The 16524-nt window shown below is 35.9% G+C and overlaps 1 protein-coding gene across 1 annotated transcript; it reads right to left on the reverse strand.

Annotated features, from left to right (window-relative positions):
- Positions 1 to 2779: 2779 nt before the first annotated feature.
- Positions 2780 to 15267, reverse strand: LOC143426737 (uncharacterized). Its single transcript, XM_076900358.1, has 19 exons — positions 14988 to 15267; positions 12367 to 12672; positions 11698 to 12054; positions 11465 to 11612; positions 11177 to 11394; positions 10683 to 10838; positions 9900 to 10052; positions 9685 to 9822; positions 8950 to 9211; positions 8668 to 8870; positions 8276 to 8583; positions 7027 to 7607; positions 6533 to 6627; positions 5657 to 5994; positions 5074 to 5561; positions 4579 to 4906; positions 4162 to 4408; positions 3688 to 3817; positions 2780 to 3461 (listed from the first exon to the last, which is right to left on the reverse strand). The coding sequence occupies exons 1-19, from the start codon at positions 15055 to 15057 to the stop codon at positions 3053 to 3055; spliced, it is 4935 nt and encodes a 1644-aa protein (XP_076756473.1). The 5' UTR covers positions 15058 to 15267; the 3' UTR covers positions 2780 to 3052.
- Between the last annotated feature and the right edge of the window lie 1257 nt (positions 15268 to 16524).

Here is a 16524-nt window from a genome sequence, read left to right on the forward strand (position 1 = left end):
TATGATATTAGAAATACAAAATATATAATATTGGTTAGAATTATTTATTTACTTAATTATATTGCTATTAGGTTAATAAATGTTGAAACATTAACTCAAGTGATATTTGTTGGCTATTGAATTTAATTGTAACTTTATTTACTATTAATTTGATTTTATATCGATATGATTGTCGCTAATACATTGACTGCGGATGGATTTTCTTTCATTAATTATTGCAATATATGTACTTTTGTTTTTGAAAAATTTCTTAGACAAATGTTTTTTCATTTAATAAGATCTTTTCGCAGCAAATGTGTTTAAGCCTTCTACCATAGCTTCTTGACGAATAATAGCAGTTATGGATGAATCTATTAATATCTAGATCAGTTTTTTCTTACTAGCGAATATATCTGTTAATAGCTCGCAAAAGTTTCAAGTAAATGTAAAAATTGTGCCAAACCTTTTAGATCTTTTTTAGGCGATGTTCTTGTTCTTTAATAATTTGAAGAACTTTTATTATTGATAATTATGAAACATGGAAATTATAAGTAACTAAATCAGTATTGAACGCGTTAAATTGAACCCAATTCTTAGTGTTCAATCAGACATTTTGTAACGTATACACATATGTAAATTTCAGATTTAAAAATTATTGAAGTTTTTTAAATTAGCTTGCACGTGTGTGATATTGATAAATCGTATGTCTTAAGGTTCGAATTTCTTTCTCTAAAATAAGCGTTGATACCATTGAAAGTTGATTTGAAGCACCCAAAGCATGAAATTGTTCACTTAACTACGAAATCTAAAGATCTTTAGTAACCTAGTCATATGTTTTCTTTTTAACATTTTTCGATAGAATAAGAGCGAAGGAAATGTCAACGATGTCATTCATTAATGCTACAGTATCATATTTTTGCTGTTGCATTATATTGATAATGCTATTTATTATTACTAGTAGCAGTAATAGTAATGATGTATTGTTATTGTAACTTTTATTGCAAGTGTACTTGTTAATATTGTCGCCTATTAAGATTGTTATTAACAGTTATATTAAATTGCAGCTCAAGAACATTTTTGTAGTCCTGTGTGACAAAGAGATTGGTTTGGCAAGAGTTGGTGTATGGATTTACTCGCTTCTTCAATTCCATACTCAAACTATCATCCACCATTTCTCTTTTTTACTTGATCGTATAATACAATATCTTGCTAATCAAGTAACATGTCATGTTCATAATGTGTTTGAAAGCAACGCTATATCCATCAATGGTACAGCAACAGTACACTTTATGATTACGTACATTCGACTTTTGTAGAACAAAATTATCTACGACTATAGGTACAGGTGTCTTCACTTGTTAATCCAGCTTTTTATGTTCATAATTCGTGTGTCAGCTTTTGACATTCCAACTGTAAATTTACACATTCTCTTTGTCATATAATGACATAATATGGCATGAAAAACTACTTAAATTTTAATTCAATTTAATGAAGAAACTCCCTTGAAATATTTACAATAGTAAACATGAGTAAATCAAACTTCAAGCTTTCAGTGAAACCTTAATCTTGATCTCTGATCTAAGTCTGGTTATATATGTATATTTTTCTTCGACTATATATTTCGCAATATTGTAAAGTTGTTCTAATTTCTATCATGATATATTTCGTGAACCTACATAAGTTTTGTTTCCACGTAATGCAATTACAACTGCCCTGAATAATATAATATCTTCCTTTCTTTTCTTAGTTATTTTATTCAGTGATGCAAATAAGCAATTAATTATTTTCTTGTATTATTATGAGTCATTCTGACTTGTGTTTGCATATTACTACTTCTTTCATTATTATTACTTTTATTGTGAATAACAATGTTACTGTTTCTTGTACCAATTACCTATACTTATTCAACAGCAATTATATTATTGTATATACAGTAATCATTAATTACTTCCGTATCCATACATTATGGGTAGAATTATTATACTATCTTGTTAGCTATATTTTATTTTTTATCGAACATTTTATATTGCAACTTATACTGTGGCTGTTTTCTGCATCTAGATAAAAACCGATGCTAAGGATCTCAAATTCGTTAGATTAAAAAACTTGTAAAAGAAGAAATGGAATATTTAAATACGCAGCAAATAACATTTTCTTGTAGTATGTATACGAAACTTGTAAATTCAACGTAGACAGCATTGTAGGTACATCCCATCACTTTTGTACACAAATCTTGTCACATTTAACTCGGACAACTATTGGATATATCGAATATGATAGAACCTATTAAAGAATTATGTATACATATACAAAGCAGAAAAAGAACATTTCGTGATTGAAGCATCTCACAAAGCTGCGATTTTTATAAGGTACATATATATATGTTTACTGATTATAGGGATTTAGAAGAAGTTAGCTTAAAACGATTAATGTGATTTTATTTCAATTTCTAACGTGTACAAACTCAATTATACCCTATGTACATATAAATCGACTTATCTGCCGAAAATACAATGTAAAATTATTGTCCATTCGCTATCATTTATTTCAATTCTTTACAACTATTCCTAAGTGTTTTTATGTATCCCTTTGTACATTTAAAGTAGGAGAGTATTATATTTCGAGCATGGTAAATGAAACATCTACAGCTGATGTAAGAAAGGAACCAAAGATATAGAATACAATAAATTTGTAATAATTTAAATATACAGCAAATACCTTCTTCGCGAAATACACGCTGTAGAAAATACAAAAAAAAAAGCACAAATATATAGAAGATTTAGCATCAAGTGTATGTGTTCGCGTGCGTATAGTTTGACTGAACAAAATTACATTATCAAGCAATATCACTTTTGTTCGGTCAAGCGATGGATATCCCTAAACTTGAATGAAAAATTTCGAATGTAGATTGGGAAATTATTTAGTATGCATTTTGAAATAAAAGCAGGGAAAAGTAATAGCTTTATAGAGGAATTACAGTATCAGACGTCTTGTCAAAACAAGAAATTCAGTTATCCAAATAGGACGTCAATTTTGATCTTCTTTTCTTTTAAATCATTCGCTGTATTTCTTTTCAAAATTCATATTCAGAGACGAAAATAAAAAGTTTTGCTACGATGCTTCCATCGAATATACGGTTGCGATAAAGTTCCATATTTAAATTCAATTCGATTTCCTGAGGGCCCTGTATGCTTTGCGTCATCACCAAAACAGCTTGCGATGGTTCCGGCCTTTTCAGAGCGAAACATGATTCTGTGACGCGTTGCACACCGAGTGGTGCTCGCACGTTTACCAATGCCATGTTGAACTGCGATGTCAAGCCTGGCACGTAATGCCGATGCTGCATTTTGAACAGTTCCTCCGGTCTGTTAGGCGCAATCGGATACATGCTGACAAGACTGATGAAGTTGAACGAATAAGAAGACGGCTGTCTGATGCACTCCAGATCGTTGATGTAACAACGTGACGATTTCACACACCGACTACAATCACAATATTTCATTAATTGACAGGATTATACAACGAACCATTGCACTGTGCAGAGTTAGAAATGGTAGAAATCCCTAAAGTCTTGTTAATTTGCTTTCAACAATCCGTATTTAGCTTAGTTTTTATTCGACAAACGTTACTTTAATTGTTTGGATATCAGAATTGAAGAACGAGTATTTTTTAACTGGAAAGTAGATCGATAAGAAATATATTGCTCACTTGATTTGTTCACGGTCCCGATGATATCCTGCCGGACAATTTATTTTATTGCAACGAAAACTACCTCTAGTGTTGTGACAAATTTCATCAGCTCCTGTACAGATTTGTCCCATTTTGCATTCGTCGATATCTGAAAAAGGAACAGCGAACGATTAATCATTTTAAAAGGCATAACCGTGATCACGTCTTTATGACGAGTTACGATCGTACGAGTTTGAAGGACAGGAAGAGCAATTTGGGATTCAACGAATGGCCCAGTTTTTCGACTACTAGGTCAAGTGCAGATTGTAGCACGTAATTGCATGATGACGAAGATGAAACACGCTTTAATAAACGGCTAAGAGTGCCAACGGTATATGTAACATTTTAGCACTTTAATCTACCAAGTGAAGTAAACCAATTTTTGCATAATCTTAAGTCTTAAAGATGTTAGACGTGGCATGAATTTTTGTGCTAATTTGAGACATCTATTACCTTCGCATACACGGCCGTTGAGGGTGTAACCGGTGGGACATTTGCAAGTATAACTTCCTGGTGTGTTCTCACAAATTCCTATACACAAGTTGTTATTTTTGAACTCTGTGCATTCATCGATATCCGTGCAGGAACGATTATCGGGATTTAGCCTGAATCCATTGTTACAAATACACGCGTAACTACCCCATACATTCTGACACGTGTGTTGGCACAAATTAGGTGTACGTTCACACTCGTTGATATCCTAAAATGTTGAATACGAAATGTAGGAAATAATTTAATTGTTGAACGTCTTTACGCAGGATCTTTCCTTTAGAAAAAGTGAATGATAAAGTTTAAGGAAAGTTAGAATATTTTATTACTTTTATATAGCTTTAGAAGCAATCTAATTGAATAATAATTAGTACAACTTACCTGGCAACCGTCACCAGACATACCGCCAACATTTTCGAAGCCACTTTTACAGACGCATCGGTAGGATCCAACAGTATTCTCGCAAGTACCGGTTTTCCCGCAAATATTACCGTAGAAGCTGCATTCGTCGATATCGACGCAGTCCTTGTTCGGTCCAACGACGTGTCCGGGTGGACAACTGCAAACGTAACCACCCAATCTGTTCTCGCAAGTCTGATCTCGAGTGCATTTGTGAGTGCCTTCCGCGCACTCGTCGATGTCCACACAGTATTGGCCTGATACCGGGTCTAATGTAAATCCATTGCCACAGATCACTCTGGACATGCATCTGAAATTGAAACATTGATTATTTGAGAACACCTAACACCTCTTGAGTTGGTTAAAAGGTCTACACAATTACATCTTTAATATACATAAATTAATTACCAACATTAAGTTCACAACAATAATGTTTGTTAACCACAATGAAGCTGTTAAATGCGCATAGCAATATACCTGTAAGATCCAATGATGTTGATACATCGCGTTGTTCTAGGACAAAGATTCGGATTTTGCTGACATTCGTCGATATCCACGCATGTTCCCCCAAAACCGGGTTCGAACCCTTGCGGGCAACTGTAAGGTCTCTGAAGGGTTATCGAAGTAGGAATAACTGGTGCTAAAGTTGGCCTGGTCACTGTAAGCGCTGTAGTCTTGATAGTTGTTCGTTTAGTGGTTGTAGTTGGCTTTGGGGTTGTCGTAGTTTGAACTTGAGCCTGCGAGACAGGCTTACGTGGATTCCGATCGCATCGATAAGAACCGAGCGTGTTCCTGCAATGATAATCGCCTACGCAATCATGTGTACCCAGCAGACATTCGTCGTCGTCCTCGCAGATCTCAGTGGCGGCGTTTAGAGTGTACCCTGTACCACATGATAGATAACGAGTGCAGGTGTAACTACCAATAGTGTTGTCGCATCTCTGCCCTACCGAGCAATTATCTTCCTGTAGCAGAACAATGTTACATTACACTCAGACGTGAGTTTGACCGTAAATCCATAATAATTGTACCTCTTATTACGATGGTTACAAATGATTACCTGCATTTGGCACTCATTAATGTCCACGCAAGCTTGTGTTAAATTTTCACGTCTGAAACCAGTCTTGCAAATGCAATTGTAACTTCCCATGGTATTAACGCACTCCTCGTTACTGCTACACGCGTCCTCTATTTCACGACACTCGTTGATGTCAACGCAACGATTTTTAATAAGTCTTGTACCGGGATTGCATTTTTGGTTTGGTGGTGCTGATGCAGCTGTCGTAACTGGTTTTCTGGTGATCGGTTTCGGTGCTTTCGCGCAGCTATAACCGCCTGGTTGGTTGTAGCAAATCTCACTTCCGCAAGAATGCAAACCTTCCGCACACTCATCGACATCTGTGAAATATTGTAACGATTAATCTGTTTGAAGATTGTACAATTTTTTGCGCACATAAAATACGCAGACAACGAAGCATGTCACAAGTGACGGTTCAGTATTCGAAAAAAAATAACAACATAACATATGCATCTTAACAAGACAGTTCAAACTTCATACAAATGGTACAGTATGTTTCGCATGCAATAAGCAAGCACACGTGCCGTCGTAAATTATTTTTCACTACATTAAGCTTTAAACGTTTCACTAAAAACATTTTAATTTCCACCCTGAAAAAGAATTATAAATTGTTGCGAATTAATTCGTGTGAATTATAAGTTACTGAGTTACTCTATTTATTTTACACTACTCCAAATTAACTCTAAGGTTTAAAGAAACTAGAAACTTGTTATATCGTACGCTTGATTGAATCTAAAGAAGAGGTTCACAATGTTGAGGGTAACATACAAGTCATTGTGTACAAAATTTATCCATGTGCACTTCCAGATATCATTATGGCCAAATTTAATTAAAAAAATACCACATTTAAATATATACCTGCACATTTCCTTAGTACCTGATGATATTTAAAGCCTGTAGGACAGGCAGGTCTCGCACGACGGTGTTGTGCAAACGATGTAGGCCTTTCGCACCTAATATGAGAAAATAAAACGAAAAATATATTGTCCATCGTTTCTTGGCATAAGAATATTTTACATCTGTGAGATAGTTAAAAATATATTATATCTGTAAAAAGATAGCAAACGTTTGAACGATGAGAGTTAATATTGTAGAGTGTGAATGGTTTTTTGGTGTCTGACTGGGTATGCGTGAAAACTTTGGATGATAGGATGTTTAGAAGGAAATAAATAGAATAACCGCATGCGATTGAGTTCAAGAGGATTAAATGCGAAATAAGAGCGTTTGCAATAGGATCGTGTGACTGAGAATGATGAGGGTAGCATGGACATGAGGAATGCATGGGTGAATTGTTTCTCCTGCTTGGTAGGTATTTCCTACAATATTAAGTAGATAAAATTAACACGCAGTACCTGTAACTGCCACGTAGATTGATACACTTTTCAGAAAGTCTAGAATCGCATTTGTATTGACCAGTAGCGCATTCGTCGATGTCCTCGCATCGTTTAGTAGCTAAAGAGAACTCGTAGCCCGCTTGGCAAGAAGGTAATCTGGTCAGGCATTCGAAGGTGCCGTTTTTATTCACACAATATTGGTGCAACTCTAGTCGACAAGTGTGTAGATTCTCTAAGCACTCGTCGATATCGACACAATTGCCATCGAAAGAGCGCTTGTAGCCGGTGCTGCATGGCGGTATCAGCCTGCAGGTAAAAGAGCCGTTTGTGTTGACGCACTGGTGAGTGCCTTGCGGGCAATCGTGCCTGCCCAAAAGACACTCGTCGACGTCTTGACAGCCTTTCGTCGCCGTATTAAAATACCAGCCAGAGGTACAGAGTGGTAAACACTCGAAACTGCCTGGTAAATTACGACACTGTTCGTAATCTCGGCAAGGCGCATTGACTGCGCATTCATCAACGTCCACGCATTCTCCATTCCTCATGTTTTTTGTGTATCCGTTTGCACATGGCTCGGAAAACAGGTAATCATTGATATTCTGCAAAATTGTGTCAAGATAAAACGTCAATCCCACAGATAAATAACGGTTGAAAACTTTTAGGAGATTATAACAGCCATTGGGAGAAATAGAAAATGTTAAGACTAACAAATATAGAGTTCAACAGAATTTACAAAGAAATTAGATCTATTAAATAGAAGATGGATAGATTTGTTTAATTGTGACATAACATTTTTATAGTTATAGCTTTTTGAATCTATTTGGAGAAGCAATGATGAGCCTTTAAATGTCAAAGTAGTTATTACGCTTTACAGCATGTGGAAACAATATAACACGGTCGTAAACTCCGTCAAACATGGAAGAACCCTAATTATGGCAACATAGAACGATAAACCTCGTTAGGCTGCTCTATATTGCTCCCACTAACTATATTTCTGTCAATTCCCTTGTTGGAACACTTGGTAATCTTCTGATTGTGTTACGGTCGCAATATATTTTAATCTAATTTACATTTCCTCGTCCTATGCATCTCTCAACGATAACTCGCATTTAAAACAATTTTCCCATTAAAAGGATTAATATTTGACCGTTGATTAAACATCTTTCAGCACTCTGAATAAAAGTTATACCTCCTAAAAGTCTTAAACTATTGAAAACCTATATGAAATATCTTTATTGTACGTGTACTCATGATTAATCATTAATACCTGCAATTTATTGCTCCTTTTATAAGTTAGCGATCTATTAGTTGTTGCGGAATTTGTCCTAAACATTTCACAGGAATAAGAACCGTTCGTGTTGATACAGTAATGTGTCGAGATATTGCAAGAGTGTAATCCAAGCGCACATTCGTTTACATCTTGACAAGATTCCTCGATTCTATTCAGGTAGTAATTGTTATTAGTTGGCTTAAAGCCGGGTGGACACGTTGGTGAACATCTGTATCCACCGTCGAAGTTCAGGCATCGTTCACCCATTCCACAATTCGATAAACCATTGCTACATTCGTCGATATCTGTGGAAAGAAGAAATTTTAACGAAATTTAAATCATTTCTTAAAAAGCTTTGAAACGTGCACAAAATTTTAGTATTCCCGCACCAATGCAACGTAAACTTCGTCGATCAAAAACAAATCCCACGTCGCAAACCACCGTTTGATTAACTGTGGTCTTTGGATAACCAGTGGTCTTTGAAGAGATTGGAGCTTGTGACATGTATCCACTATTATACGAATAAGTGTAACTGTTTTCATGTTTTTTATTGAAATTGGCATTTTCCTTGGTGGTTAAAATTTCTTCGCATCTGATTAAATAAAATTCATCAATAGTTTGTTAAAAAAAACCTTTGATTGAGAGGTTCGTGTAGGATTAAAAAGACATACCTGTAACTGCCAATTTCGTTGATGCAACGCTCGTTCGGTTCACAAGAATGCAATCGTTCTCTGCATTCGTCCACATCAATGCATCCTAGTTTAGAGTCATTCGTCGACTTATATCCCGCGGGACAGATCAATGACTTTCTGTCGATCGCTAATTGAGTTGTAGAAATATTTACAGACACGCACTTGTAACTACCTATTGTATTTACGCAAGTCCTATTTGAATCCAGGCAAGGATTATTGGGCCCAACGCATTCGTCCACATCTGCAGATATAAGATATCAATTAATACAATTTATAGAATTTATACGGGAGACTTCTAGCAAATTAATATGTTAATCAGATTAAATGAAATACAAGATCGAAAATTGAAGGTACCAGAAAAAATGATATGGTATTGGTAAATATGGATAACTTTAAACGTATATTAGTCATTTTTATTATCTTCTATTATTTTGTACAAATAAAACCGAGAAGATTCTTACTCACATGCAGACATAATATAATCTGAATTGATAGTAACGCACGGACGAGTGTTCAAACTAAATTAAATTTCCAGACATTCGATTAATTAGTTAAGATGAGGAAGCTGGCTGTCAATTACAGATATGTTTGTATTTGCATGCACATACCTAATAGAAAAAGTTGAGAATATCACAAGCAGGAAACCTTGCTGTTCCATCATTATTTAATATGTTAATCACACTAATAAAGCGTGGAATAATCAAGGATACTTACCGTTACAGGTACCCAAATTGGCATTGTAGGCAAATCCTTTATCACATTTTGTATCACATTCATAGCCACCTTCAATATTGCGACATTCCTCCGTGTCTTCCAGGCAACTATGAATGTGTTCAGCGCATTCATTCACATCTAAAGCCAGAAATTAATTCATTTCACATTTACACTTAAGTGTACTTAAACTTATACGGTTTAACTTTCTACTGTACCTTCGCATTTTTGCAATAATTTATCGTATTTAAATCCAGCAGGGCAGGAATTATTGCCTACCATTTTCAGGCAACTGAAACTACCCTGCGTGTTGACGCAGAACTTTCTATTCGCAGGGCATGGTTCTGGTAATTTAAGACACTCGTCGATGTCTGGAATTTAATAGCCGTGCGTTTATAAAATAGAAGAATTTCATTATATGTTAATTCTAATTTATTAGTAAAAGTTATATATATAATTTATAGATATATCATTTTTTACAAAGAACTGTATATTCCGTTCAAAACTGAAGACTCCACTTTGTCTCGTAAACACTGTTAGCAATTGCTAGGTACGATACCGAAGATAATTGCAAAGGAAACGACGCATATTTGAAAGAGAATTATCGTCATCTTAACGCTTTTTACACATTCTCCTATCTATCGAAAAAGTCATTGCTACTTTATTTGCATTCAGCCGTCATGACTGTATCAGAAATGCACGATTCGACAAGTTATGAAAATTTACAATTCCGTGTAAATATAAAATCTACATAATCGCAAGAGACAAAATCCTGGAGATCAACACTTTTGAAATACCAATATTTGCTTTTCAGCTGTGAAGGAGAAGTTGGTTGAAACTTACAATTGCGCGAGTGTGCATTAAGAATTTCTCTAGTCTAAAAGATTTATGTGAAGAAACAATATTAAAAATAGAAATTGCACAGAAAATTATCCAGGATGGACTAAAAAATTGAACAACTTTGAAATGGAACATATTCATTTAAAATGGATTATTTATACCTATGCAAAGGCCTGCAGCAGGTTCCCATTGGTATCCAGGAGGACAATTCTCGTACGAAACGGTGTTGTAGGTATCCTTTGATGCACACACGTAAGATCCTATAGTGTTCTCGCAACGACCAGGGCATATTCTTTTTTCTATACACTCGTTCACGTCTAAGCAGTGGACACGTAATGCCAACAAAGGTAACCATGGGCACAAGCAATAAATCACAGCGCAAGATCACAAAAGCTCATGTTAAGCACGTATAAATTATGCTTGTGAACGAACTTGAGACTTGGAAGACAAACAAAATTCAAATAATGCCGAAACATATTAAAAACGAGGAGAAAAAAAGACGCAAGCGATTTGAATGGCGTGAATGATTATTCAAATTCATTACCGAATGATTGTACATTTCAGAAATTAACAGGCGATCAAATATTTGATTGTTAATCGTCAGAGAACTGTTGGTCGACGTTTAAGAGAAATTCAATGTTTCCTTTATACTCACCGTCGCAAACCTGAGTACCAGTATTGTAACGATAACCAACAGGGCAAAGAGGTGAATACTCATCGCTTTCAATTGGAACAGTGGTACCTTTGCTTCCTGGTGATTCTGGAATACAAGAATGTTTATCGTTTGCTAATACATAACCGGGATCGCAACTGCACGTAACTGCCACTCCATTATCCGTGCAACGTTGCTCGCATGGATTGCTCGATTTGCACCTACAATATACACAGTAATCAGTAAACTTAATATTGAATTTGGAAATATTTTAAAAATATTTCTCTACACCTGTCGGTCGGCAGATCTTGTCTACAGGTTTTCCCGTCTTCCAATAAGGTGAAACCTTTGCGACATTTACAATAATAAGATCCTGGCGTAGGAACACAAATGTCAGAGCACAGTAACCCCTTCATGATCTGGCAAATATCATCCAGCGCTGAAAATTAATGTTTATATGCTATTCTAGTATGTATCATTGTGTTCTAATGATCAATGAAATATTTTCAGCGTTCGTTACACACGGGGTGTGGGTATGGATGGAGAATACGTCGAATCTGACGTCTGAGTCGATAACGACGAAGTTGAGGATGTCTGCGACGAAGCCGAAGACGTCGAGTCTGATGTCTGAGTCGATAACGACGAAGTTGAGGATGTCTGCGACGAAGTCGAAAACGTCGATGAGGAGGAAGTTGAATCGGTGTCACTCGTTTCACTCGATGATGTGTCATCTGTTGTAAAAGTGGTCGACGTAGGGGTAAGCGACGAAGTAGTAGTCGGTGAGGCTTCGTGGCAGCATTCCAAAAATGCTGGATCCCATGGATCTCCAAACGTGAATTTCTTAAAAGCGCATCCCTGTCCCATAGATCCGGTTAAGATACCTGCATTAAGATTTAAGATTAAAATCGATCAGTCATGAGTCAGTTTATCGTACATTTCATACCTGAAATCACAAGGAAATTCGTGTTAAATATTTTTTAAATAAGCGGGTGACTGACATTAATTAAACTTGAGGATATATATGAGAATTTGTTGTACAAGTGTAAAGAAAGAAAAAGTAATAATATTAAATATTATTGATAAGATCAAGTAGAAATAGGAGGTGTTGCAGTTTCAATTGGTATTTAATTGTCATGATTAAGTATTATTAGTATGGCTGTAGATAATAAAAAAATGGTTAAAATGCAGATTACCCAATTTACAGGCCTCGCAGCAGTCACGATGGTAATCACCCCGTCCAATGCGTCTACTTTTAGTGCTGGTTACGCAGGCCAACCCAGCACGCGCATCCGACTTCCCTTTCTTACATTGTTGCTCGTGGTACGCTTTCACGCAGCAAATGTCCACTGCCTCTAAACAGAGGCCCTGCTCCACCGTCGGCACCCCAGACACCGGCCCAGTGAACTTCTCACAGCCGAGGCCCTCTGAAGCCCACGAGACACCCAACCCGCAGCACTTCTCGAACCGTTCCTCCATTTTAGCCTCGCTGAACAGCAATCCTGTCGAATAAAATACACATCCTTCGATCTTCCATTTCTCAATAAAAGAACTCTTCTAATTCCTCGTCCCCAAATCTGTTTGTAAGTATCAAAATTCCATCATCGGTATCATTGATCTTAATTCTGAAACTTAGTATTGACGTTATTGATGTTATTTATTTCAGCCTGGTGTTTTGAAGTTGGACTTTGGTTTTATTCGTATCTCATTCTTGTTCTATTTTCTTTTTTCTATTGTATTGTTTGTGAAAGAAAACTTGTGGCTCGTTATCTCTGTAGCCCAGCCAGAGGTATGTTTAACATTAGCGGTTGCAAGTTAGGATAGATTGCGTTCATTTTCAATAAATTTATCCGCTTGATATTGACCCCAATTTAATGCTCGCTGATGGGTCGATTCCTTGTGATTGTCTTTGAAAATAAATAGGGCAAGGACGTAAAAACCATTGCACCGCTTCTAACGGTGCACCTGTCGCGCGAAATTATCTCTTGTTTACATTTTCAGAAACTCTCTACGCGAAGTTTAAGACACCCGCGAAATCCTTCTTGTCACTGAGACAAATGCAGCGATAAGAAGAACGGACGCAGATAGATGATTCTTAATAATTGTGGTTATTTCACTTTCGTTTGCGACACGTTTTCCACGATGCGTAACAATTTTTATACGATATTCTCCTAAGCTTTCCATACAATTTTATATATTTTAAAAGCAGAGACATTTTAGAATCTTGTCTGTTCCTGGATGCATTTTATGTTAAGAAACGAAACACAGATCACGTTCAGTGTTAGCTCTAATTTGAAACCAATCCTTTCCCCAATATAAATACATTTGATTTTAAGAAGTTAATACGTAGTGGCACGTATATGTGCAATATCAACCCTGAAAGGGTTAAACGATTCCAATCATATGAATCACGCGAGTTAATACCTTTCAATATAAATACATTAAACAAATGGATAACTGCGATCTCATAATATCTGTTAACTAATTATATCACATTGTTTTATTTTCTCAAGGCATTGGAATTTCTTATATGCACGATTATTATTAAAATTTTTTTGCATTTGTACAAATGCAGTTTTGTCAGTGTCCTCATATTATTTTATCGTGTTCCGCATTCAATTCATTGGCCGTTAATCTGCAAACAATATCGATTAATCGATTTCTTTATTTTCAAGCGAATAATATTCTCAACATTCTGAAGTTATACATATATAAATTTCTTACTTTAACGCTAGGTTTACCAAGAAAAACTTTTCGTTAATTTTCATTAATATTTTAATTAATTTTTACTTACAGCAATAATATTTTTGAAGAAAATTGACGAAAAGTTTTCTCAGAAGGGTCAAAATGACACCTTGGTGAACCTAGAGTTAAATAATGCTAACCTTTGAGAAAGCGAAAGCATATAATTACTATGTTCTTGCAACAGTCGGTTCTGTTACAATATTTAAAGCGCAAGTGTCTATAAATCAGTAGAGATGTGCTCGTTGAGTAGTTATAGGGAAAACCGTAATTTGTTTAGTGATAAGAATAAAACGGGCACGCGTGTGTCTTCCGCTGTTGCATTAGAAAACTACGCACTACTTTTTAATAATCAGAGATATTGATTCGCATTGTTTAAGATATCAATCAGATTTCAGATCGAAATCGAAAAAACAAATTCCTTTAGAATCATGTCTATACTAACGAAACGAAGTCTATTGAAACTAGACATTTACACTAATTAAATTCTTCAATTTACTAAAATTAACTCTCCATTGAGCATCAAATATCAATCACGATATACTAAATAGACGCTCCTTCGAATGACAATTTTTAAATTGTCCATTTTAAAAGTCTAGCAGTTCCTTGTTGTTTTACCCGTATCAACTTCAATCAACTATTCTAAGAAAGCAATTCCTCTAACGCGTGTACTCTTCGCCACCTGTTTGCGACGAGAAGCCTAATATTTGAACAACAAACTGGTTTATCGTTTTCCACGGCAAGCAATTATAATACGACGTTTGGTCTGCTTCGATAGTTCGAGAAGGCTGGATCTCCAATTTTTTTGTCTGTACCCTTAGTCAATCTGAATGTCGCAGGGTATTCCAATAGAAAAATTTACACAAATTCGAGATATTGACAAAGTTGCGCGGGGTATTAGGTCCATTTTTCTCGAATATACGTTTACCCACGCCGACTACGACGATATCTCAGGAACTAGTTGTATGAAAAGGAAAGAATTCACAAAAGAGGCTACGTTATCCTTTACACTTTGAATACTTCTTCGCTGTAATTTGAGCAAGCCAAATAGAATTTGTTAATATGTAAATTATACCTCGTTCGTGGTGCAACCGAATAACCAGAAGTAGGAAGGGAATGGCACGTAGATCGATGACACGGATCATCTTTCTTCGTAAACTCGTCAATTCGCGTACGAAAAATCACAGCCGCTTCTCTTTTTGACGATCGTTGTTGAAAATTGCCCGTTTCACCAGTCTCTGTGGCATGTATAGAAAAGCGTGCGAAGATCGTCCCTCCGTTTCGCCGGGTGCGCTCCCGTCGAGCGCTCAGCGTGCATTAAAACGTTTCGTTTGCCGGTAGCATGGTTTTCTCCTCTGCAGCTTTCTATACGCATCTCATTTCTCGAATTGTCCCTCTCCATCTTCAACGCCCGTTTCCTTTTCCCCCGTTTCACTCTGTTTCTGTTCTGCGCGCGCATAGAGATGTGGAACGATCTGATCTCATCAGCGATGCCACTGATCCGAAACTTCCTCGAGGTTTAACCCTGACGAGATGCCAGGATTTTATCGCCGCGATGTGGACCTATCATCTCGAGGGGCTTCGTTCTCACGTGCTTCGAAATACCGATCGTACAGGAAAAAAACTACAACTTCTTTTTTATGGAGGAATTAGAACTTAATATTGTAGAACCAGCAAAGGTGACGAGAACAAAAAGTGTGCACGGATCTTGTTCAATTATCCGTTTATAGTATTTTCTATCGATTTACTTCGATCATTTTCTGCTATAATATTCACGTGGACGTACAGAAAATTTGCGAACCAACCGAACAATTTAAGAATTAATACGAAGTTGGTTGAAAAGCTGAAATATAAAATTAACAATTCGATGGGGAATTAGGATAAGAAGGGGTAAGAACTCCAGCGGCAATGACTATCAATTCTTCAACTCGAATAATGAAGAATTTCAAGATATAATTTAATTGATATATTTATATTACAATTAGTATAAGTTTTAGTTGTAAGATTTATTGTAAATTAATTTATAACAATAATTTGTAACAATTAGCTTGTAAAAATACTCTGTAGTGTATGTAAAGTATTAGAAGGATTCAATAAAAACTTAATTGTTGCTAATTAATTGCCTAATTAATTAATAACCTGTCAGAGGAAGCAATCCTAGAAGAATCACTCCTAATCCTTAAAATGAGAAAAAAACTTGTAAAAGAAGGCTCTAGAGACAATTAAGTAACTAAGATCTCGTAAATGATCATTTATAATATTTGAATTTACCGCGTTTTCTTTATACCTCCTATAACGTAATGTTCTCCTGATATAGAAAAAATGAATCAGGATTTTTCGATCGAGACTCCGATTTCTGAAATTTGAATTTCCCGCGCTTTTTTGAATAGCTCCTCACATCATGTTCTCCCGATACAAAGTCTGAGAATTGGGGTTTTTCGATCAAGACAACGATTTTTGAAATTTAAATTTCCCGCGGTTTTTTCGAATATATCCTATGACGTCATGTTCTCCTGATACATAGTCGAAAAATTAGAGTTTTGATTGAGAAATTCCGAAAATCGTACTTTGTGTCAGGAGAACATAACGTCATAGGAGGTATCTGAAAACGC

Source organism: Xylocopa sonorina, chromosome 9 (genome assembly GCF_050948175.1).
Source record: "Xylocopa sonorina isolate GNS202 chromosome 9, iyXylSono1_principal, whole genome shotgun sequence".
In the NCBI taxonomy this organism is placed as follows: Eukaryota; Metazoa; Arthropoda; class Insecta; order Hymenoptera; family Apidae; genus Xylocopa; species Xylocopa sonorina.

Excerpts from the sequence above, each read along its gene's own strand:
- LOC143426737 (XM_076900358.1), bottom strand. The coding sequence starts at position 15,057 with ATGATCCGTGTCATCGATCTACGTGCCATTCCCTTCCTACTTCTGGTT. Across the intron at positions 6,628-7,026 it reads AATCTACGTGGCAGTTACAG|GTGCGAAAGGCCTACATCGT; the intron begins GTACTGCGTGTT and ends TTCTCATATTAG. Across the intron at positions 5,995-6,532 it reads GGTACTAAGGAAATGTGCAG|ATGTCGATGAGTGTGCGGAA; the intron begins GTATATATTTAA and ends AATATTTCACAG.